Source organism: Drosophila santomea, chromosome X (genome assembly GCF_016746245.2).
Source record: "Drosophila santomea strain STO CAGO 1482 chromosome X, Prin_Dsan_1.1, whole genome shotgun sequence".
Classification (NCBI taxonomy): Eukaryota; Metazoa; Arthropoda; class Insecta; order Diptera; family Drosophilidae; genus Drosophila; species Drosophila santomea.
In genome coordinates, this window is record NC_053021.2 from 12,519,943 (window position 1) to 12,545,685 (window position 25,743).

The 25,743-nt window shown below is 45.1% G+C and overlaps 3 protein-coding genes across 4 annotated transcripts; all 3 read right to left on the reverse strand.

Annotated features, from left to right (window-relative positions):
- Positions 1-133: 133 nt before the first annotated feature.
- LOC120455791 (histone-lysine N-methyltransferase 2D) lies at positions 134-14,988 on the reverse strand. 2 transcript variants are annotated; one of them, XM_039642248.1, is made up of 4 exons: positions 14,507-14,988; positions 1,232-3,836; positions 1,025-1,155; positions 134-728 (listed from the first exon to the last, which is right to left on the reverse strand). In XM_039642248.1, exons 1-4 carry the CDS (start codon positions 14,507-14,509, stop codon positions 642-644), a joined length of 2,826 nt encoding a protein of 941 aa, XP_039498182.1. In that variant the 5' UTR covers positions 14,510-14,988; the 3' UTR covers positions 134-641. The 2 variants fall into 2 exon arrangements, with proteins under 2 accessions (XP_039498182.1, XP_039498183.1); XM_039642249.1 differs by lacking the exon at positions 134-728 and having other exon boundaries at positions 938-1,158.
- Positions 14,989-19,468: 4,480 nt separating this feature from the next.
- On the reverse strand, positions 19,469-20,683 carry LOC120455967 (protein PBMUCL2). Its single transcript, XM_039642512.2, has one exon. It carries the CDS (start codon positions 20,652-20,654, stop codon positions 19,644-19,646), a length of 1,011 nt encoding a protein of 336 aa, XP_039498446.1. The 5' UTR covers positions 20,655-20,683; the 3' UTR covers positions 19,469-19,643.
- Positions 20,684-21,437: 754 nt separating this feature from the next.
- LOC120456671 (mucin-5AC) lies at positions 21,438-22,982 on the reverse strand. The gene is made up of 2 exons (XM_039643610.2): positions 22,822-22,982; positions 21,438-22,751 (listed from the first exon to the last, which is right to left on the reverse strand). Exons 1-2 carry the CDS (start codon positions 22,933-22,935, stop codon positions 21,597-21,599), a joined length of 1,269 nt encoding a protein of 422 aa, XP_039499544.1. The 5' UTR covers positions 22,936-22,982; the 3' UTR covers positions 21,438-21,596.
- Between the last annotated feature and the right edge of the window lie 2,761 nt (positions 22,983-25,743).

Sequence of the window (25,743 nt, forward strand, 5' to 3'; positions counted from 1 at the left end):
TCGTTTCTATTAAGAGTCCGGTGATAATTTATTTGTTTTATTCAATCATACTTACAAAGTAGAGTAGGTACATTAGAATGACTTTGATTGCTTTCATTTTTATTCGATCGTTTGTTTGTTTGTTCATTTTTGCTATATTTTGGTTGCACATCGATATTATAACGTTGTCAACCCGCCTGACAACCCACTCTTCGCATAGATTGAAATATAGATATAATAGTTAATATTTATACATAGAACTACAACTAGTGAACGGAAGAGCCAGAACAAAAAAAATACAGCGGTTACTAATACACACACAACAAAAAAAAAAAAAGGCAAAAAAAGGGAATTGTGTATACAAATCCTTTTTCGAATATATATATACTACGGGCAGCTCCACTCCTTTGGTTCTCTGATCCTCCTCCTCCTCGTGTGTTCTCTTCATAAAGCTACCAAATGCGAAAATACTCTAACTTCGAATCGGGACCTCCTCTCATCGTCGCACTTCCAAGGACTTTGCTCAATCCTCGCTCCTCTTTGCGATCGCGGGGGGGCGGAGGGCCTGGAGGGGTGGCTGGGGTGAAATATATTACAACAGGATGGGCGGGGGGTGTGGTTCTGTGTGGCTCCGTGCGCCTTGACCTCAGTCCGACCTTGGTCTATCTGGGCGAGGGCGACATCGTGGGCCTCGCTGTGGGTCGCTGAAGTGCCGCCGCCGTCGACGCTGCTGTCACTATCGTGTTGACCTGCGGTGTGGTATGGTGTGGTATGGTGTGGTATGGTGTGGTATGGTGTGGTATGGTGTGGTATGGTGTGGTATGGTGTGGTATGGTGTGGTATGGTGTGGTATGGTGTGGTATGGTGTGGTATGGTGTGGTATGGTGTGGTATGGTGTGGTATGGTGTGGTATGGTGTGGTATGGTGTGGTATGGTGTGGTATGGTGTGGTATGGTGTGGTATGGTGTGAAAGGTGTGTGCGGTGTGTGTTGGAGACAAGAGAGAAGCTCGATTACATGTCTAGACGAGGTGAGTTGCGATTTACTTTGGAGTTTCCGTCGATTATCTCCACGGGCTCCGCGGGCACATAGGCGGACAGTCCCATCAGCCCGAAGATGTCCGGCGTATAGTTGCGCAGCTGCGACGAGCTGGTGGGCGTGGCCGACTTCACTTCGCCTGCTTTTGTGGGTTGGACAATGGAAAGTAGTTAGTTTGGAGTCTTTATCCTAAAGGCATATGCCCTAATCCTCACCTGGAGTTGGTCGCATCCGTGGAAAGCGCGGCGCTGGCGTTTGGTACACGGGCCTTGGCGCCGAGGCGGAGGCGACATGGCGATCCCGATGCTCCTGATGCCGTGGCTGTGGCGTGACCACGTACACCTTCTCGTTGGTCTGCGGCAGGATGGCCACCTGGGCCTGTTTCCACAGCTCCTTGGGCGCCGTAGTGCTGCGCACATAGAGTGGTGTCACCACCGTTGTCGTTGTGGTGGGTGGGGCAGTGGTGGTGGTGCTGGTGCTGGGCGGACTGAGGGTGGTCATGGCCGACGTGAATCTCGGTCGCTGATGGGCATCGTAGTAGTCGAAATGAAGGCGATTATCCTCGATGGGCTGGAAGCCCTTCGATCCCCGTTCGCCCAGCAGATGCAGTTGCTCCAGATTGTTGATGGATGTGGACAGATCCCCGGCATCGGTGGGTGGAGCGCCACCCAGCTCGAAGCCCTCGCCCCGTGTGGTTTTCGACTGGCGCTGCGATACCGGCGCCGGAGTTGTGGTGGTGGTGGTCAGGTACTCGGACGGTATGTGCTTGGATCTTCCACGAATCGTGGGTGTGCTGGGTCGGTGCGATAGCGAGTTGTACTCCTGCTCCGTCCAGCCATCGATGTTCTTCTGCAGCCGCGAGATGTCCACACCCAATCCCTGGCCAGGCAGCCGCTTCGTTTCCCGCTCCCGCTTGAGCAACTCCCGCAGATTGGTGGCCAGGATCTTGGTCAGGTATTTGGTGGTGCGTCGCGAATTGGGTGGTGCCGTCACTGTGGCTGTGGCCAGCTTGGACTCCTGCTGCTCGTGGGGCTCCTCCTCGAGGTCGTTGCTTTGGTGATTCTGGTAATTGTGCTGATTGTGCTGGTGATTCGGCTGATGATGCGGATGCTGCTGTTTCAGGGGCGTCCAGCTCTCGAAGGGGCGTGGCCGCTGCTTGGTGGTGTACGGTATGATCACCTGCTGCGGACTCGGCGGTGCCATGCCCGCAAACTGTCCACTGGCATCGATGGCACCGTACGTGGATGTGGGCGTTGGTGGCTGCGTGGGCGTGTACACCTGGCTCACCCGGAAACTGAGATCGGCGGGATCGCGAGTGAATGGCCGTCCTCCGGCTCCTGCCAAGGGGGCGTGGTTGATGGGCGAGTCCAGCAGACGCTTGGGCGTTTCTCTGCCCCTTCCGATGCCCTGGCGATGCGAGTGATGCACTGCAGCCAGGTGGTTATTCAGCTCAATAACCGGCGCCGGTGGTGGCGGTGCTGGAGCTGTTGTGGTGGGCAACTCCGTGGTGGTGCTATACAACAGTGTGCTGGTTTCATCCGGAAACTGCTCCGCATAGTAGAAGGATTGCTCCTGCTCCTGCTCCTGTTCCTGTTCCTGTTCCTGCTCTTGCTCCTGCTGCAGTTGCTGTTGCGACGAGGCCGCTGGATAGTTATCCGCCGGCGGTGGCTGCGTGGTGGTCTCCGCAAAATGCCCAATCTCGGTGAGCAGCTGCGAGGCTGGCAAGTGCTGATGCACCTGGCCACTGCTCAGATCCTCCAGCTGATAGCGCACCGTGCTGATATCCGCCTGCAGTTCCTGCTCCTGGGCCACCTCCTGGCTGGGTCTTTGGCTCGAGCCGAGATCGATGGCATGCGACTGCACGAACGTGGCTGGGTATTCCACGGAGGTCACAAAGTCCGTCACCTGATGGCTCTGCACAATCTCAAAGCTGGAGGTGCTGGCTGGCGGCGCAGGAGTGGGCAGTGGCCCGGAAACCGGCACGGGTCGCACTTCCGACTGAGCCACTGCGTTCTCCTTGACCAGCGATACTGGCACCACTGGCCGGAATGGCTGGGCATTGTACAGCGGCGGCAGCGGCACCGCCAGGGGCAGGAAGACACTCTGTCCGGAGCTGGGACGGAATTGCACCGCCCGCTGGCGTTGCTGCGAGGCCTGGGCCACTGGCTGCTGCAGCTGCCATGTTGCGTGCTGCTGCGGAACGGGTTGCTGCTGCTGCTGCGGGATGTGCTGCGGTATGTGTTGCAGTTGTTGCTGCTGCGGAGTGATGTGTTGCAGTTGCTGCTGCTGTTGCGGAATGTGCTGCAGTTGTTGCTGCTGCACTTGCAGCTGCTGCGCATGATGATGATGCTGTTGCAGCTGGTTGTTCAGCTGCTGGGGATTCGGCTGATGCTGTTGCTGCTGCCCCACCATGGGCACCCAGGGATACTTGTTGCACAGGCTGCACGGCTTGCCACCCGCATCGAAACCGGAGACCGGCTTCGGATAGGCATAGCTCAGCGAGTTGGTGGCACTCAGCTGCTGATCCTTGGACGACTGGCCGCCGCCGCCCAAGCCAAACCACCTGGCCACGCGGGTCATGAAGCCGGATTCGGGAACGGGAACGGGAACGGAAACGGGAGCAGTGGTTGATGGAGAACCCGCTGGAGAACCCGCTCCGGCGTGCGAAAGTCTCTGGGGAACGGGCAGTGGTGGCGGCACCAGATGATCCGCCGGCTGGGCGGGCAGTGGCGATCTGCCCGATCTTACCAGGGCCTGTGCTGTGGATGCCGCCAGCCAGGAGGCCAATACCAGGGTGAGCAAGGATCGCCGTTGGAGAGCCTGGAAGAGCGAAGAGCGAAGAGAAACAGGGTGAGTTCAATTGAATGCCAAATTTCACTTTCCATCGCATAAATCCCAGCCAGACGCCAACGATCCAAATTTATAGAGAGCAGGCGATCCGGTTGCGGACGCAGATGAAAGATGTGCCACTGCGTCAAGCAGCTGATCCGGTTTAGTTTTCACGGACTTGCACTTGACACTTGGCAAATCAAGAAATCCCACGGAATAAATAAGCCAATTTAATTGGAAAAACTGAAGCATGCAATTCATGTTTCAACTCTGCGATTCAACTAATTATTATCAAGTAACAATAAATAAATATGATAAATAAATGAGTAATAGATAGCAGGAAGTTTTCAAATCATTTAGTTCAAGGCAGTGCCAAATGAAAATACCACATTACCTATATATAAATTAGTTATGGGAGCTTGGAGGCAACTTTCTCCTGGTGGGTCGGGTTGGTCAGTTGTCCAAAATTGATAATTAGCCAAGGCAATTGGCCACCAGCTACTGGCCAACTCCCCTCAACTTCCTTTTCGCACACAAACAAACAACTGACCGCAACATTCGAGTAAAAAGCCAAAAACATCTCGGGTGATGACTTCCTCCCCACTCATGTGCATCTCTAAACGACAATTTGCCATTATTTATGGCCATGATGGCCATCCGTTGATTTATGGCCAGCTGGCTGCACTGCATCCGATGCAATGCGATGGATGAGCATCGAAGACCACCCCCTCACAAGGTCGGCGCAAGGTCAACAGATAGCTGGGTAATCAGGCATCACCAAATTTATAAGTGTGGGAACTAGGGGATCGATCTATGAAGCATACCATTTTATTTCATTTATAATAGGCTTTCTACATTGGAAACCCATGAAGCAATAGTTATTCTTCATTAATTGTATTAAACATATTCAGCTGGCAAGTTTTCTTTTAAGACAATTGTTGGCTTAGGCGCAGATCGTGATAACTTTGAAAGAAATCGCGAAGAGAGTTTGTTCCCCAGGGTGATCTCCCCGCCCTCTTGACCCAATCCCCATTCAATCCAACGCAATCCCAAGCAACCCCTAGACCTGCAACCCAGTTTCCCAGTACCCAGTGAGCGAGGGAACTAATTATGTGAAAATTAGCTCTCATTAATGTGAGTTGAGTTATCAATAAGCCGAAAAAAAAATATGCCAAAAACGTAGACAGCCGCGAGAGTTAACAATGGGCGTTCACTTTCCCATAATTATTATGATTTTATTTTATGTGTTTATTCAGCACGTCGCCCATTTCGGGGGGATACTTCCATGTAGAGCCCATGGAGCAGCAGAAGCTGCGACTTAGCTCGGCTCAACGTAATTCAATTATGCCCGCCGACGGCGCGGGCATCAAAACAAAAGCAGATCCGCGGGGGCCACTAATGCCACCAAAGCCACTGCCACTCAATCCCAGTCTCTAGTCTCCAGTCTCCATCCTCATCTCCATCCCACTACGCTGGAATCCAGCTCGTCCACATGGCGATGTCGCTGGGTTGGCGATAAATCGAGGTCGCCGCAATTTGAAAAGAAAGTGAAATTCTGCAACTGTTGGCAAACAACCGAGCAGCTGACAGATGGAGGAGTCGACTCCTACACTCAGAGAATATAGTTGCCTCTACATATCTTACCCTAATTTGTAACTTAAATATTGTCGTTATATTGGTTTATAATGCACCAAGTTAGGAAATAAGCTTTAAAACATTCTGAAAGCAATTTCATGCGAAACAATCTTTCAGTGAGCACTTATATGTTGATTCCATCTGCAGATACCGAGGAGTTTCCAAACAAAGCCCTAAATAAACAGCGTTTGCGTATAATTAGCAGTCATGGGCCAGGCTTTTCGGCACTCTTTTCGCCAAGTGAGGCGCCCCAATCGGAGTCTGGGTATGGCTCTGGGTCTGGATCTGGTCTGACTGCGACTCTCGGAGCTCTCGGAACTCTCGGAGCTCTCGGAACTCGCGGAACTCTGGGAACCGGCGGCATCAGGGCCCAAAAAAAAAAAAACTCGTTTCGTGTCGATAATACAAGCAACTCTTGCAACTGCCGCCGGAGAGGACCTTGGCTTTGCACTTGAAAATGGCAAAAATGGGAAACTCGGGCCCATGGAGCTTATAGAGCCCATGGAGCCCATAGGGTTTGACAAATGGTGGCCCACTCCATGGCCAGGCAAAGGCAACAAGAAGAAGGGGGGAGCTCCACTGCACGCGATCCGACAATGTGCTTGGGAATCTTTTTGGGGGCAAATAACCAAACCGCAATTGTTGGCTCGTCATCGCATATGAGAGACCGAATCACCGACCCACCGACCAACCAACCAACCAACCAACCAACCAAACGACCTCCCGCTTTTCAGCTGCATCTTCGCCGCAAAAGTGAAATTGTCGATAAAACTGGGCAGCTTTGCTGGGCGTCAGCGGGGGGATTAAAAGCTAAAGGAAAAACGCAACAACTACAACAACTAGACACTACTGTCACAGCGCGGCACTAGGTTTTCCAAACAACAACAACAACAACCAGTAGGAGTGTTTGCAGCAATATTTCACTTCGCACAACAAAAGGCAAAGAAATTAATTATGAAAATATACTCGTACTCATATCGCATGCGCCGTTGGAAAATATTGTTTGCAAAAAGGAAAAGAAAACCCAGAAGAAAAATATGATAAAATAAAACAAAGTAATGGCAACAACAAATGCCATTTTATGGGCCGCAAAGTCGTCAACCGCCAGCGGACGTGGCTATGGAAATGCAGATGGTTATGGATGCCGCCACGGAGATGGCAGCTATGCCCCCAGCAATGACCCCATGAATGTACGTACTCGTATGCATTCCAATTTATTTGGTTTCCAAGCCATGCTTATCCCGGAAAACCCAGGCAAGGAATGCTGTTAAATGTGATGATACATCTTGGTAATAATCCAAATTATACACTCTTTAAGTTGGCCAGCTTAAAAGATAGAAAGCTGGTTATACCCATTGCTCGTGGAGTAAGAGGTTATACTAGATTTCTTTAAAAAGTATGGAACAGCTAGTCCTATAAACTAGTCCTTGATTAGGGTTACTAACCGAGTTGATCTAGCCATGTCCGTCGAGATTTCGAGCTTTATTTAGTTAAGTAGAATAACTTGGTTCTTATTTACTGTAGATGCAATGTGCTGGCTTAATCCTCCCTATATATATATTAAAGTTTTCGTAACTGCTACCTAATTTTACACGCGGTCATTCCTTTTGACGTTTGCTGATGGCTTGACACAAAGTGGTGGTAGCAGCTGACACACGTTGACTGTCATGTGCGACATCTCTTGGAACAGATCCAGATGCAGTGATTGCACACTGCAATTCTATTGTGTTTCCAATCGGCCGGATCGTGACACACTGCTCCGCAGGTAACGCCTTGGCCTCCTATCGATCCATTTATCTGGTCCATTAGGTGGCGCCCAACGTGGGACTATCAGGTCCAACAAGTGGCGCCCAACGTGGGGCCATCACTTTCGCTTCGTTTTGCTGATCAATGGCAGGCGTGTTTCTTGTGTTTCTAGTGTTTCTTATGTTTCTTTGCTTTTCCAGGCAATTGAGAAACGTTTTCCGTATTTACGTTGGCCCACTCATCATTTGGGTATGGGTCGCCGTGGCGGAAACGTCTGTTGTGGTTGCTGTTGTTTGGACCGGCGACAGGTGGGGACTTGGTGACTGAGATCTTCCCGCTTCTTGGCGACAATACTTTTTCCAAATGAGATGGCACAAAATGCATGCAAAATGTTCGCCGAATGTGGGACAACTGAGGCGACTGTGTCCGAACGAAATGACGAGTGACAATCCATAATTAATTTCACCAATATCAATCGCCAACGACCTCAGGCCTTTATGGTCTTCCATCGTGCGCCTCTTACAACTCAAATTATAATTACGAATACTTTCAAAGTGACTTTTATCGATGATCGCCTTATCTCGCCTTCAGTCTGTCCGCAATTTCATTGGTCGACAGGTGTCTGTGGAATATTATACGAATGCTATCTCCGATGGCCAGTGAATAATGCGAAGTTATATGTTATATATATATATATATATATATATATATATAATTGCCTGATTAGTTTTTGTTGACACTGGGCAGGAAATTGATATGGCTGCGGTAGCACGAACTCAAATATCAAAAACAATTGTATACTTCTTAACTTAAATTAATATTTATTATTTAGATGTTGAGCGTAGTCCAATGGACTGTTATTTACTAAGTATATCAGCCCTGATTTCCCTGTTGGTTAATAATGGCTTGGCAAGAAGAAGATTTTTCATTGCCATACATTAATATCAAGTGTGAAATTTCCAGCAGTAAATCATTTTAATCACACTTTGTAGCGTGTGACGTGAAAATTGCACATGTTGATTCGCTGCCGAAAAATGAATCTCACCTCGACGGAAAACCAAGTCAGTGGCAAAGTGTTCAAGTGTCCAAGTGTCCAAGTATCCAAGTGTTCAGGTGTCCAAGTGGCCATTGGCCTTGTCACGACCTCAGAGATTCACTCGAATGTGGACAATTCATGGAGCTGGCTAATTTGATTACCAGTGTCCGCCACGCTCAGTTTCAGCCGGAGTTGCGGTTCGCGTTGGGATTTGGGACTTGGGATGTGGAAGTGGAAGTGGAAGCGGCTGATCTGGAGACCAAAAATGCCACAGACATTTTCGAAATGTCTGTTGTCATGGCTGGTGACTGCTTGCATTTGGTACATATCTTACATATGGTACATAATTGTGCGATGAGCAATGCGCAACTGCGCTGATGATTATAATGATGATGTATGTTATATGTGTAGATTCGTATATTCGTAGATTCGACGCAATGCGGAATCGCAATTGTGACAGCACGCGAGCAATTAACAAGTTTCCACCCAGCATTTGTCGCATAACCCGATGGCTCCACATTCGCCAGTCATTATAAACAAATTAGTGCATTGTTTGCCATCTGTATGCCGTGCTGGTTGTTGTACGATCGATCGATCAATCGCCGTGCATTGCAATCGACTTTGCATAATACCCATCTATATTATCTATCTATGAGTCTAGCCAATCCCAATCCCAATCCCAGTCACTATACAAATCCCGATCCCGAGTCCCGGAAGACCGCAGTCGATGTCGATTGTGGTGTCTTGCTCGTCTGACGGGATCAATTACCGCTTTCTGACTTTCTGCTCCCTGGATTACGCACAATGTCCCACGGCTATAATGTAGATAAGATAAACAAATATGTGCGCAAAACAGGGAAGGATGAAAGAGAAGTGTGTGGCCTGCGATATGGAGGTTTCTAAAAAATAATATTAAACAAATTATATACAAACAACATATACATCTTACAAAGCATCGAATGAGTTACAGTGCAAGTAGTACCTACTTAACAATGTATTTTATATTCCTTGAGAACCAAACTCAGAACAGTATGGCCACAAAAAGTGCGAATGATGAAAGATAGATGACAAATTACTCGTAAATTATCAAATCAAATCTGAAATCAAGCAGCAAAGCGGCGGCAAATAAGAAGGTAAGAAAACCATAATTGTCCAAAGGTGCCCGTGATATAGTTACCTTAAATACCCACACATACGTACATACGTACATACATACATACATACTCGTATAGCGCCCCCTTATTTCTTGGATCCATAATAAAATGGAGCAAAAAGCCATGGGGAGCCGGCATAGTAGTAGTAATAATAATAATAATGGCAACAATACCGATTCCCAAGATTGCCAACATAATCGGCGCATTGTGGACTTTATTGCTCCCTCTTTCCATTGTCGCTCCACTCACCCACAGGCTGAGACCCCCCATCCACCCGAGACCACCCTTTCCCCCTCCCCCCTTTACCCCCCTAATATGAAGATGGAGCTCCTCCGAGGCGGTGTGATCATTTCGAACAATGAGAAAAGCGGGCGAGGCGAGAAGAGCGGAGAAAAACTTGAATCGCTGGGGAGATGCTCGGGAAAAAAGTGAAAATTTGTCCGCGTCCAAAAATTATGCGCTTTTCACACGCGCTCCAAGTTTCGTCCAGTTCGGGGGGCGTACGGGGAACTCGGGGGGTGGGGGGGGCGTGCCGCTTCACTCTCAACTCTCAACACTTGCGTGTAATTGTCGTGTGACAACGTGAGCTTGACTCCGCCTGGAAACCTTTTTCCCCATCCCATAGAACCGGTCCGGTCTGCCCCCCAACTGCTCCCCAATTTTGTGGACCGGCTCGTCGTCGTTTGCTTTACTTTTTGCACGGTTCCGGCGGAGAGCGGATAGCGGGGGTTCCGTGGAGATGGCCGGTATTCCGGCGACCTGCCTTGTGGGTTACTGAGGCACAGTGGGGCAAGGATAGTCAACAAAGCTGCTTCTATAGTTACAGCCAGATATCTGGCTAAGAATCATAAATTCAATGTTGAAATATAAATGGGAATTTATATTTTAGAAATCTGTTAAAAAAAAAATGCAGCAAATATATAAAACTAAGGATGAATTTTTTTATCAGTAAAATGGCTGTTTAATTTAATCAAGAATTTTGAAAAAAATAATTGTTTTATTGTGCTACAACACCTATAGACTTTTTTGAAAAAATAACAAAATTGGGTGTGAAAATTCTTACTCGAGGATTAATTGGAAAAAAATGCAAGATCAATCAGTAATTGAGTGAAAATATTTGTTGGCACTTTACAAAGCTCTTTCATAGAACTCGTGCCACTGTGCAGCGCTGAACTTGGCTGTTGAAAATCCTAAATAAGAAAGAAGTCGGCGGCATAAACTTGTAAAAAACAACTAGCTTGAATGAAAACAAAAGTAAAAGTGGTTGTTGTTGCTCTCATTGTTGTCTTAGACTTGAAGTTCACTTTTGTTTCTAGGCATTTTCCTTTGTTTTTCAGCTGCGTGTTGAGCGTTGGGTTTTCTGTGCTCTTTAATTTCTTTTCTCTACAAAGGGGAGTTGAGTTCGGGGGGGTTGGGGTGTGGTGTGGTGTGGTGTGGTGTGGTTGGTGTAAGGTAAGGTCATAAAAAGTCGAGCACCTGTCCAACATCATCCCCTCCCCACCCTTTCCCCCGCTGGCACACACCTGTTTCTTCTTGATTCGTGCGGTAATTAAGATCGTTCGGTGGCCTAAGTGACGCCAATTAAGTTACGTTGGTCAGTTGGAGTTTGAAGTCGGTGGAAAGAAGTGGGAGTTGGGGGAAAAAGAGGTCGTGTTTCAGTTTTATACTTAGTAGTATTATTGCTTTGGGCGTGCATTTTCTCACTGGTCGCTCGCTTTTCTCGCTTTTCTCGCTTCTCGTTATGCAAGTTCTGCAAATGCGCCGCAATGGGGAAAATCTGGACATGCCACTGCTGTGGGAAAGAAAAGCCCATCTGCTGCCGCCCAAAATGAAGAAAAGCAAAAAAAAAAAAAAAAAAAAAACAGACCGACAGCTTCCAATTATGAAAGTCGGAGGCTGAGAGACCGTGTCACATAAATAATCTGGCACTCTTCGTGGGCTGCTAAAATTGAAGTGAAATTGCAGCTGATTATTTAAAACTGTAGCTATTTCTCTTTTATTATCTTTCGGATTTGAGATTTCAGTTCCAAGATTTTCCCCAGCCCCCACAAAAAACCACACAGATATAATATTTTAATTATGACTTAGTGTGACTGCTAAAGCGATGGTCGCGCCAGATATTTTATTGTTTCGTTCGGCTCGTTAATTGCCAGCCATTGCCTTAATTGGCCCACTGTGCTGCGCATGTAACACACTGCGTATGCGTAATCTGCTAATCATATATCTCTCATTTATGTATACATATACAGGTATAAGTATAAGTATAAGTAGGCATTTCTCGTAACTGCTCTCGTTTTTGTCCATCTATTATACAATTGAGCGGGCGGCCTGGGATCGGAAATCGGTCTTTGGGAAAATGTAGATTTCTGATTTATTGCGATTTGCATAGAAAGGTTTCAATTTCCTTTGTCTTCCGTTCAGAAAAAACCAAGAAATGTACTTTCCCAAATCGAAACGGAAGCGAGTGAGTTGCCAAAATGCTAAACTGACTGGGCGGAAAAAGCAATGCAAAATTATCAAAGCTGTGTGATAGAAATATTACGTTTCTGATTGTAAACTGAGTGATCTGAAATCTCTGGCAAAAATTTCAGTTATGGGTACAGGGTATGTCACTCATTAAGTATCTGTATAAATATCTTTCAAGCCAAAGATACAAATTAAATGTTTGATATGTCAATTTGAATGCGCGTTTGTTAGCTTGGCAGTTATCTTATATATTTGAAGAGCCATACATCATTTCAATGCCACTCGAAACATGAAATCGACGCATAATTAATTGAGATGTAGCCGTGCAACAATACCCTGTACTTAACACGATAGCCGGCAAATTAGAGGTTTGTCGAGTGCAAATTGAGGTATTTTACGATTTAGTAAGTTTCATATATAGTATAGTCAGGGCGAGAAATGCACTTGCCGTGAACTCAGCAATTATGTGAATTAGTTTTTCACGCAACGCTAACTATTTCCTTTTCGATCTACTTAAAGCGTTGACAGTTGGCTTCGGTGAATTAAGGTGCCATCATCGAAGGCGATTGTGTAATGGGCGGCGAGCGCATTAACCAGTCATTGACACCTTAACCCTCCAGTGGTCCAAGGGGTTCAAGTGGTCCAAGTGTTCCAAGTGGTCCAGTGATCAACGCCTCCATGGCTGGTTGCCTATTGGTTTTTACGATGCACGGCACAGAGCACAGCAATAAAGGGTCGACCAAATGCAAAATATCCAAAGAGACATAAATCCAGGAATAATGCGTGTGTGTGCCGCCTCATAAAGTGCAATTCAACAATTACACAATGGGAATGGCCACGGTATGCCTCTTTGGTATGTACAATGCGTTGTGTTGATGATGGCCAGTGCTATGATATATTTGGGTGCCTAAAGACAATACAATTTCTGCACAAAATTCGGTGGTGTTACAATTACGTGGCATAAGCAAGTACTCAGTAACCAAACTATATGGCTATAATACACATATTCGTCATGCATCTCGCGTTGTTTTTCCCCCTCCTCGCCCATTCGAAATAAGAAACAAAACTATACAAAAACAGAAATACAAAAAACAGAAATACAAATAACCGAAATACAAAAAACAGAAATACCGAAATACAGAAATACAGAAAAAACATATAACGAAAGACAAAAGCGAAACACTCTCTTTCGATTTTCGATTTCAATTACAATGCGAACACCACAATTACAATTGAAATGCACTCGACGCACCTGTTACGCGTGTTACCTCCACCAAACAGAGTTAACTGGGCAAACTGAGCCACCCAATTGGATGTGTGTAATACATACACTTAGCCATAATATTTTCTGGCTCTTGCGCAACCCAATTGCCATCCGTGATCGGCATTTCAGAGTTCCCGCGATCCATCAGATCCACCGGACGACGATAAGGTGCGTAATGATCATGGATCACCCCGGGCGCTAAAATATACCCAATTCGACCTGATTCAATTCGATTCGATCCGATCCGATCTGATCTGATCTGATCTGATCTAATCCGATCTGGGGGCCATGGGAAAGGGCAGTGCGCAATGAGTCGGGATTTTATTGGAGCACCGGCATCACGATCAATTTGGCAACTCAACTCAATGATCTGGCCGTAGATCGAAGCGAGCAGATTGATTAATTGGCTACTTTGTTGCGATCATTGATCAATTTGCAGCCTTTAACCTTACAATAGAAATTCATTGAATTATTGGCTAATGGATATAACATAAATCTGCAACTATAATCCTTTTCTATGAATATGAAATTGTGTACTTGGTGAATATTTGGGTTACAATGTAGTTCTAACTTTTACCAGAACTTATGGTTGTAGAGATCGTTCATATGTTTATAATTTAATAAAGCACCCACTACTTTTCTATTGTTAAACTAAGTTTAACGAGAATTATTTGTAGTTTTCATAAAGTAAAGGCACATGCTCGTCTCAGTAAAGTGATCATTAAAGGGTAGTTAGATACCATTTACCTATGCTACATCATTATTATTATACCATTATCATTTAACCATTTCATCCAGAACTCAATTTGCAAATGCAAAACCAGGTTATTTTACAAAGTTTAAACTCTACATCTATGAGCAATACCTTAGTGAAATCATCTCGAAAGATTTCAAACGCTTTAAACAATAGAGGTTCTTTACATTCGCATTAAAGCGTAAAACAATATTGCCCAAATAAATGAATACTCGTAAACTGGGTGGGTTTTATATTATATTTGTATTCCCAGAAATTTCTAGGCTGATTTCCCTTTCCATTGTCTGCGTTCTCCCATCGAAAGTGATAACTTTAGCCCACAGGTGATTTTCTATAGCCCAAATATCGCACAATCTCCAACTCTTAAGTGGTCATAAAAACTCGAAAAGTCACCGGGGAGCGAGAATCGCTCTGGTTCCCTCGCTAAAATCCTGACCTACGAGACCCCGTCCTATTCTTCTTCTTTTTCTCCGCCTTCTTCTTCTTCATTTCTCATTCGACGACGATCGTAAACCCGATTCTCCGCGGTTCCATGTGAAGAGTTCTTGGTAATTCTCGCCTCGGCTTACTTAGCACTCTGTATACTCGATTCTTGATTGCACTCACCATTGCTGGTAGATGATTTCTCGGGATAGAGATGTGGATAGATAGACCAGCCTCCTCCTCTACTCGCTGAAGGTCGAACTCCTCTCCGGCGATTGATCTGGTTCTAAACCCCGGCGAGATCAGGTAAACCCGCTGGCTACCTGAAATTCCTTTGAATTTCGCTTGAGATTGGTTAACTAAACACTCGACACTCTGCGGCACTCGAACAAAAACGAAACAAAAAATCTGATTGTGATTTTGGCAACTCAACTTTTGCACTCAAAAATTTCACTTTTATCACCGAATCGCCAGGGATGCTGCACACATATACATGTATAATTTGATGTATTTTATATCTCCGACTGGATCTCCCGATCTCCCATTCAAAAAAACCGCCAACGAACGTACACAAAGTATCTGAGCATCTGAGTATCTGAATATTTGAGCACCAGAGTATCTTGTAGCTGCAAACTCGAACTGCACATGCGCGCAGGCGCCCACGAACTGAGCGCTGGCCGTGGAAAATGCGGCAGGTAAGGCCGCACTGCCAACTGCGGTTGGCCGATCGGAGATCGGGAGAGAAAGAGAGAGAGGGAGAGAGAGTGGGCGCTCCGGAAAGAGAGATCCGATTGAGATTTGGCGGGAGAGAGCGGGATCGTGACGTACTGCCACTGCGACTGCTACTGCGACTACGTGAGCGGCATCCGCTCAAAGGCCACATGCAAAATGTTGCAAATATCTGTGACAACGACTGCGGCGTCAAAAGGAGGCACTTCGTCCACTCTCGGCCCTGCTCCGCGGTTCGGGAGGCACTGGGGTCACCATCTGGACCCTGGGCTCTTGGCTCTGGGATTTGAGATTTGGGTCTGGGCCCAATGGAACGTGCCTGGGGGCACGGCTTCCTTGCAACACACTGCGATCTAAGTCTTACCTTAACAAAAATCTTGAATAGATTGGAATAATCACAGTCCCTAAATATAATATGTGGGTTGATTTCAATAGTGATATATTCGCAATGTTACAGTTCCTAATTTGTATATGTATAAGTGCATGGTTTTTGTGTTTTTAGCTACAGTTCAAAACTCAAAGAACTCCCAAATAAAGTTTAATGTTCGTAGACCGCAAACTATTCAATTTCATCACTACCTAAATTCAGCAAGTAATATTTAAGCTTTTGCAATATATCTTAAAAGTATGAAAACAGATCTTTAACAGCGTTACTGAGTGAAAACCTACTTTAATTCAATTGTATAGCAAGGATAAAATATGATTAAATAAAGAAAGCAATTAGGTAAACTAGTAAGGAAAATAGAACAGCTCAGCAAGTACTACAAATATGAAATAAGCAATGGAAAACCAGCAAGGTTCAAGGCATTGAAAATAAGACCAAAGGTGTTATCACCTCAAAAAACAAAACAAAAGTAAAGAAAATAGTCTAGTCTCTGTGCGAGTTTCAGTTACGAAAAATGAGTTTAATAATGGGCATATTCGGTGACCCCTTTTGTCATAATAAATTTCAGATACACACAAGTCATGCGAGTCAAGGAGTAGGTCTCTAAAACTGATATGCTACCGATGATTATGTCAATCTGATTGCTTAAGTGTGCCTGGCTGACTCTAGTGTGCCAATTCCCTTTCATCTGGGAAGTTTGCTGAAGATTTCCTCAATTACGGGGAGTCTTGGCACATTAGCAGATCGATGGATTGCTAGAAATGGCCATTCCAACTGCCCGTTACAACGCTTACATCGCTTACATCGCTAACACTCGCTTAAGAGTTGACAATTTTCTCAATTTCCAAATCATGATTACCCGCTCATGATGGCAGTTACTCAACTGCAGCTCGCTTTTGGCCGGGCTTTTACTAGGAAGCTGCTGCCACACATAATCTTAATGGGCCTGCGGTGCAGAGAAGATCGCATAATCGTACAACATTTAAATGTTGATCTTGACTGGCAGAGAGTGAGTCTGCCCAAAATGAGATAAAAGATATAATAGCACCGAAAAAACAACTCAACAAGAAAACGCATAAAACGTGTAAATGTGCAAATGTGCAAATGACATAACGAGTACGCGTCTGCGCTGGCATTCAAATAAAGATACAATTGTATCTGCCCATTTATCTCGGGTGTCCCCACCCAAAAGCCAAATCCCCCAGCCAAAAAATAAAAACAAAAAAAAAAAACGAAACCCAAATGTTCGCACGCAAATGTTTGTCGGTGCGGTGCGTCAATTGTTCCTCAAGTTTGCACAAATGAAAGTGGTCAACAAGAGCGTTCCACTGTTCGAGATGCAGGATGGGTATCAGATACTGTGCGGTGACCCCGATACCATGCCCCTATCTACACTGCGAAAAGTAAGAGTGCAGCCAGTCAACATTTGCCGAGTCAATTGTGCAAGGCGAACCGCTGTGACTTCGCCGACAATATTTACTTGCTTATACATATATGTACTAGCTAAATATAATAGCAGCCTGTTCATTTTTCCCACCATCGAGTTGAACTTAAGATGACCCGCAGCAAAAGTTTCCTATTTTAAAGTATGATATTCTAAATTCTGCGCTAAATTCCGAAGTTTAAATAAAGCAAATTAAATAATAAGTAGTATGCCTCCCTCCTTTAAATTGTTCAAATATTTAGGCAAAACTTGTTTTAATTTGCCGAGGATCTTGCTTAAAACACAAATATATATTTTTAATTACAATTTTCTTCATTACTTCATGGTGGTGTTCCCCAACATTTTCTTTCCGTGTTCGCAAACTCAGTTAACTACTCATTTGCCTATGATCGTTTAGGGCCAAATGGCAAGAGCTTGTGTGCCAAATGGCACTATGCACGTATCCAGGCTTTTATGATTGCGATTTCAAAGGAGAGGGTTTGGAGAGGGGGCTGGGGAGGAGCTGTAGTCGTACGTGCCTGGACTACTGCCTCCGACCAGCGAATTTGGCCAGACTCTGGGCTGCTTCAATTGTCGCCGCCGAAAAGAGGCATTTTAACGAGCTACGCGCATGCGCAATTGTCCAACCAAGCGGCGTCGTCGTCGTCGATGCTCCGCGTCCATCCGCCACTTTTTATGCAACTGCTCCGGGCAGCGAATCCGAACCGATCCAAACCGATCCAAAAACCGAGCTCCATTGCCACGGCGATTGCGATGGCGCCCGGTGAGAGACTTTCACTCATTTGGGAATCCGAGTCCATCGGTTTGCGGCGGTAACATGCGCATTTATCGCGTTTCATTGCAAACCCCACCCACTGCCCTCCCCCCTACATGATGATGATCAGCTCTTGACCCGTGCTCCGCCATGCGGAAGTTAACGCGCCGCACCACCACCCACTGACCAAGAGTCGAACCAACCACTGACCGAGCCACACGGCGATCCACCGTCCAGTCACCAAGTCGCCAAAGACACGGAGCTACCAGATAACTCGGGTATTTTCATTCATTATCGCCGTGAAGAGCACGGCACGTGATTGAATGCCAGTTTCACGGCGGGGACAAGGGAACTACAAATGATATGTTGCTTATTACGTGGATTTATGGAACTAGCAGAAACTCAAATGGGCTAAACACAAGTAGATATGCACAAGGACCTTACGGAACCAAAAATGGAAAAGGATTTAATTAAAATCTTTTAAAGAGGGTATGTTAAAGATACTTATGAATAGCAACGAATCATAAATAAATTAAATTAGAAAACGAAAATATAATTACTATAGTATATATCTACTAGGACATTAAAAAATTACTTAGCCTATTTCCAGATAGTCTACATATTTTTGCTATAACTTGTTGCAGGTCAACTGAAGTTTCATAAATATATCATATACATAAGTAAAGTGGAATTATACTCTACATTTCCTGGGTTTTCTGGTTCATTTATTTAACAAAAACAACTAAATAGATTATTAACATTAATCAAATCATAAAAGGTATTTTCCCTTTTAAATAGCAATTATTTATATTCATTTGACACCGATTAGATAATATTCGAGGAACTCTCGCTTGATTAAAAAGCCTCAACTATTCTTTATTACTTTTCATTAAATAATGAACATGAAATTCAAAACAAAATACCATACAAACTGAACTGAACAATAAATTCAAAACAGGGAAACAATAACTTCTTCATAGTAAATTTCATCAATCAACGACAATTTAGTTTAGTACAGGTCAAGATTAATCAGCACAATTTAGATAAGATATGGTTCCAGGAACTGAAATTATTATTTTTCAATTATGATAACCGAAATACAGACTATTACCACAAAATAAAGCCAGCAAAATATAACAATTAAAAGTTATTTAATTTAATTCTAGTGGTAAGTCCCTGCATTAAATCTACAAACGCCAGTTGCAGAAGAGAGTCTTTTGTGAAAGATGAATGAAAGTAGCAAAGATTAGATAATGTTCCGGAAAATTTCCCTGCTGAAGTTCAATGGATGATACCCGAAACAACGAAAACGAGAGAGCTCGCTATAGCGTAGCTTCCGACTATCAGATACCCGGGTTGCGGGGTGCATATAAAGGTCCTTCTGCCTGTTACTTATGTACTTTTCAACGAATGTAGTATATTAAATAAAGATGTTAATTAATTTAAAAAAAAAATATCCTTTTACTCGAGGAGTAAACGGGTATAACAACCTACTTATCCGAAAAATAAGAAGTATTTCCTGAATGTCGTGACTTGAAGCCCGACACTGTAAAAGTTGTGGTTTGTGATCACGAAATCGATTTGGCGACATCTTTGCGAGGCTAATTTGTCACTCGGGAGTTGGTCAAATGGGAATCGTTAGTGACAGGCGATAAGATAGTGGAGGCCCAATGGGATCCATTCTTATCTATATGATGGATAATGCGAATGGAATTGAAATTGAATTCGAAATTGGCGTCACTCGTCACTCGCAGCCACTTGACAACCCATCAAGATGCCAGATACGATTTCCAATAAATTAATAATAATTAAACTAGAATTTATTCACTCCAAAAAAAAAAAAGGCTAATCACACGTGAAAAAAAAATAATGTACTGAAGTAAATAAAAGCTAGAGCTCTAATAAATGGTTTGGCTAACGCAGCGATTGCTTTTATTGCTCCGCTTGGTTTTCAGCACACCACCAATTCATCGGGCACACCATCATCCGTTCTCGACAGGATTCCCCATTACTTTGGGGCAGTGCAGTCATAAGCTGTGGAGCAAACGCTGTTGAAGGGATCGAACTGCATCTCGCCAGGACACTTCTTGGTGTAGGACTTCAGCTCGTCGCCATCGGCGTAGCTGCAGACGATGAAGTGTGTGCAGCTCTCCGTTGGGAACAATCCGGTGGTGGCGCACACGTTGTCCACCTCGGTGGTTCCCGCGTCAGTGTTGGTGGTCACGTCGCCGCTATCGGTGGTCTCGGTGCTGGGCTCATCGGTACTGGTCTCACCGGTTGCCGGCTCGTCGGTCGAAGGCTCGTCGGTTACGGGTTCATCAGTAGCTGGCTTATCTGTGGTGCCAGGAGCATCGGTGGTGCCAGGAGCATCGGTGGTTCCGGGAGCATCCGTGGCTGGTTTTTCGGTGGTTCCAGGAGCATCAGTAGCTGGTTTCTCGGTGGTGCCAGGAGCATCGGTAGCTGGTTTCTCGGTGGTTCCAGGAGCATCGGTAGCTGGTTTCTCGGTGGTTCCAGGAGCATCGGTAGCTGGTTTCTCAGTGGTTCCAGGAGCCTCAGTGGTTTGTGCCTCGGTGGTTGCAGGAGCCTCAGTGGTTTGTGCCTCGGTGGTGGCAGGAGCCTCAGTGGCTGGTTTCTCGGTGGTGGCAGGAGCCTCGGTGGCTGGTTTCTCTGTGGTGGCAGGAGCCTCGGTGGCTGGTTTCTCTGTGGTGGAAGCAGCCGTAGTGCTCTCGTCCAGGTTGTTCGGCGGAATGGTGGGGTTCTCGATGTTGCTATCGTCACGAGCCTCAAACGCGGAAATGGACTGGACGCATTGGGCCATCGAGGAGCTGAAGACCAGGCCAGCGGGGCAGCGCAGGTGGCGCATGGTGTAGCCACCGTAGCCGGTGGACTGGCAGGCATAGAAATTGGGTGTGTTATCCCCTAAAGCGAAGTAGCCGCTGCTGCGGCACAGGGATTTGGCCTGGATCGTGGAAGGAGCCAGGATGAGGGCCAGGCCCAACAGCATCGTTAGCTTGAACATCTTGTTCGGGAGTTTCGTTTTTCGGCACTTGATTCGACGGACTAACTGGCTGGACAATCGGAACGGCTCTTTTATAGCCAGGCCCATTAAGTGACGGTGGCAATCATCGAGATGGCCAGCGATTAGCTGATAAAGACAGAATTCGTAGGTATCGTGTATGTCGATAGTGGTGGCCAAAAGTCTGGCCCGGTGACTAAGCTTCAGATAAGGGATCATTATAAATTGCAGCCCGGTCATATCTCCACTCGTCCTCGAGGAAACCTATCTCTTCCGTAGTGAAAATTCCCCATTTTGGGTTCCCTTCAAGCTCGTTAACTCGTAAACAAAGTGTGAAAACCTCTTCAAATTAAGTGGTAACTTCTTAACATTTCTACAGCGAAAAGTTCCTATGCTATTTTATTGTAAAAAATATGTATCTAAAATATTTATACAACTTTTCTCTATTTTTTGTAAGATATATTTTAAATATATATTTAAGATATATAATCTTAGACTGGAGTATTTGTTCACCTTACCACGTTATCCTCTGCATTTACAACTTAAGTGTCTGAAAAACAAAGCCATTAGTTGAGATAAAGATAGTTAGTGGAAAGTAGTAGGAACACAAATAAAAAAGGTTATCAGAAGTCGCTATCTCTTAAAAGATTTCACACCTGTTCCAACCTCGAAAACTGTGACCTTATAAGAAGGTCATGGTTTTCTATTTTAAATATGACTAAAAATGACTATATGAATAAAAATGGATACTAAAGATGACTCTCCAAATATTGAACACCAAACATATAATTTCAAATATTTATTCACACCACAAAACAAAAAAAAAATAGCTATACAAAACAAGAAAAGATAATTTCACTAGACTAGAGCAAGGGACCAACATAGATGGAAGAGTTTATCTAAAGAAAAGGAGCTCGAAGCTCGAAGCTCGTAGCTGGGAGGCAGTTACTCCTCGGACTCGGCGCTCTCGATGGATTTGCCCTTGGCCTCGGCCTTGGCCTTGTCCTTCTCGGCCTTCGCCTGCTGCTTGGCCAGCTCCTTGGCCGCCTTCTTGGCGGCCTTCTCCTCCAGCTTCTGCTGCTTCTTGGCCAGCTTCTCCTGCTCCTTCTGGGCCTTCAGGCGCAGCTTGGCCTCGGCCTTGTACAGCTTCAGCTCCCGCTTGATGGCAGCCAGGTCGCTGATCTCGTTCGCCTCCTGTCCGGGCACGATCTGTGTCCAGTCGTAGCGCCAGCATCCGCCAAACAGTGGCTCGAACCTCTGGCCGCTGGAGCAGCGCACGATGAACTTGTGGAAGCCGCCCTGCAAACTGGCCACGCAGTTGTAGTAGTAGGTCTCATCCAGTCCGGCGAATCTGCCCACGGCCAGGCACTGGAAGCCCTCCTCCTGGCACTCGGCCAAGTCCCTCACGCATCTGCCCAGGCTCGGCGAGAAGACGGTCAGTTCCGGGCAGATGAGCTCGATGTCCTGCAGCTGTCGCAGCAAGGGATTCAACAGGCAGCTGTGGTAACGCCTGCAGTCGCCACTGATGTGTGGAAACAGTCCAGCCGTCTGGCACTTGAAAGTGGGCGGCGTGGGTGCAATGGTGGTATCTGCCGGCGTGGAAGGACTGGTGCTCTCGGGTTCCGCTGGAGAGGAAGAGCTGGAGCTCTCTGGCTCTGCAGGAGCGGAAGAGGTTTCTTCGGGTGCGGTAGTGGTCTCTTCAGATGCGGAAGTGGTCTCCTCGGGTGCGGAAGTGGTTTCTTCGGGTGCAGAAGAGCTGGCCTCGGGAGCGGAAGTGGTTACCTCGGGAGCGGCAGAGCTCTCCTGGTCGGCTGGTGAAGATTCCGGCACAGCAGTGGTGCTCTCTACATCGCCAGAGGCGTCCGTGGAGGTCTCTTCTTCGGAAAGGGTGGTTTCCTCATCGCCAGCAGTAGTTTCCTCACTCGGTATGGTGGTGTCCGCCTCCGTGGTCAGTTCCCAGCCACCGGATCCGCTGCTCTCCTCGCTTGCCTGAATGGTGGTGGTGGTGGCATCGCTCCAGAGCTCCGCCTGGCCCACATCCTGGGATGGCGCCGAACCGTCGCCGCTGAGCGCCAGGATGCCGCAGGACTTGGTCAGCAGCTGCAAGTTAGCAAATGGTCAGGTATCGGCCTAATCCTCGGCTCAACTTGGGTCCACCGGTGAAACTTACCAAGGCGGCGCAGAACAGCAGGACTGTGGATAGCTTCGAGATTCGCCGGCCCGTCATCTTGCGAACCGTAAAAGTGGTCTGTGTGGTTTCTCTAGGAGATGTGGTCGTTGTCATCGTCGCCAGTGGCTAACGTCGGTCGATCGTTGTGTGAGCTGCTGGCCGAGAATACGGCCGATTATATAGCTGGCCAATCCGTCGGGGATGCTGTGATTGCGTTCCTTATCGGGCTTAGCACCTCGCACCTCCTCGGTATCTGTATCTGTGGCTGTGTCCGTATCTGTATCTGTATCTGTATCTGTATCTGAATCTGGCAGATAGACAGGCAGCCAGATACGCTCGTACGTCCGTATATGGTGCAAATAAAATAGCTGCCTGTTTTTCACCCCACTCTGACGTCGCTGGAGGGTCTTTGGGGTTGCAAAATACAGTTGTAAACCCGCACCACACCCGCACCACCCCCCGCGGATGTGAAACGGAAGTGTGTAAAGATAAGTCCGGTAAATCTGGGGGGAGGTCAAGCGGGCGGCTTGGCAGCTCCAGATAAACGTGTTTGTCCCGTCTTCCCTTTCCGTCGTCGCTACTGTTTCTACTGTTCTATCTAATGGCGCCGATCTTTCCAGAGGAGAATCATAACATTGGGAGTGACGCATCTCAAATCTGCGAGCCATCGTGACATTCGATCTTCACGTTGCTGTGCAACTCAACAGGTTTTTCGTTGGAAAGGATCATTTCAAGTTTGTTTGCGTTTATTTATATTTGTAGTACCAGAACGTACCAGACAAACGGAAATCCCATAGGGTAGTAAAAATGCATTTGTAGTGCAAACAACAGACAAACCGAAAAACCAGAAGGTAGTTGAAGTAGTAGAAAGTGGGCTTTGGTACAATAACTGATTATTTTATGACGGAAATTCTTAAAAAAAAGGTCCATGGCCAAAAATAAATGCTAGGAATACTGGAAACACATTTTATTACATTTTATAAAAATGTAGTGGCTATCTAAACAAATCGGTAACATTTAAAGAACTTTTACCATTCTTATTGTTAAACAAAACCCTTAAAATTGACTTCAATTAAACAATTGCATACTTTTCGGCTCGCCTTATGTAAAAGTCGCGTAAAGTGTAAAATGTAAGGTGTCGAAATGTCAACTTCGATTTGTTCTCAAAAAGTCCTTTTTTTTTTTTTTTTTTTATTTATTAAGTGAAGAATCCGTACATCATAATATTGTATCTTAACATCACAGGGGAGAAATATTCTAGGGGTAACCAAACACTATATACAAATTAGTGAAGTAGGAGCATATATACATAGCAGTTTTTACTGCTGTCCAAATGTCTTGGCAAAGCCTTGCCTTTTGAGTCGTCTCAGAGGTCGAGCGGGGATAAGACGTCTTGCAAGAAGGCTGCTATGACTCTGTAGTCTGTCACTGTATCGACTTGTGTGTCTCCCAATTTGTTCCTCAACTGTGTAGAGATTGAGGTCCTTATGGAGTGTAGAGTTCCGTACGTACCAGGGGCAGTTGGTTATTTGTCGCAGTGCTCGATTTTGCATCACCTGGATTCGTTTGTAATTTGATTTGGCTGCGATTCCCCAAATCTGGATCCCGTATAACCAGATCGGTAGGATACAGTGCGCATACACAGCTCTTTTGCATCTCAGCGAGAGGGTGTTCCTTCTGTTCATGAGCCATCTCAGTTGTTGTGATCTGCGACCACATTTCTTTACTGCATTTTTGAGATGCGGCCCAAAGGTGAGGCGTTTATCCAGTGTTATACCTAGATATGTTGCTTGCAGCGGCTGGTCTAGTGTAACTCCTTCTAGCTGGAGTGGGGGTGTTTTTTTGATGAGCGTTTTCAATGTGAAACATAGATTTGTGGTTTTCGTTGCATTTATTTTTAGATTCCACCGTTTACACCAGGCTGCCAGAGCATTAATGTATTCTTGCAGTCCTTTCGCTGCCTCTCTGCTGTCCCCAGAGTTATACACCACTGCGATGTCATCTGCATAGGTTGCCATAAGAGCCTTGTAGGGTGCTTCCATGTGAACGAAGTTCGGGCAAGGGATATCTGCAGTGTACAAGGAGTATAGAAGTGGTCCAAGGACGCTGCCCTGTGGGACTCCAGCTCTCATTGGATATACGGAAGAGTAGTTATTCCTCACTGTGATTTTAAATTCTCGTCCCTCTAGATATGACTTTAAAATACAGAAGTAGGGCGCAGGAAGCATGGTCTTTATCTTGCATAATAATCCAACATGCCATACTTTGTCGAAGGCAGCCTATAATATAAATATAATAGCCTATGATATAAATATAACAGCCTATAATATAAATATAATAGACTATGATATAAATATAACAGCCTATAATATAAATATAATAGCCTATGATATAAATAACAGCCTATAATATAAATATAATAGCCTACATTATAAATAAGTAGCCTGCATATTCACTTATACCTGAGTTCACCACTGTCTTAACCTAATCATAATACAATAACTTAATTACATAAAACATAATCATTGCAAACTTAATCGTATAAAACTTATCATATAAGATATTTTTAATAATAATAATATAACATAATATAATAATATAACATAATATAACATAATATAATAATATAACATAATATAATAATAAAAATAATATAACATAATATAATAATATAACATAATATAATAATATAACATAATATAATAATATAAATAATATAATAATATAACATAATATAATAATATAACATAATATAATAATATAACATAATATAATAATATAACATAATATAATAATATAACATAATATAATAATATAACATAATATAATAATATAACATAATATAATAATATAATAATATAATAATATAATAATATAATAATATAATAATATAATAATATAATAATATAATAATATAATAAT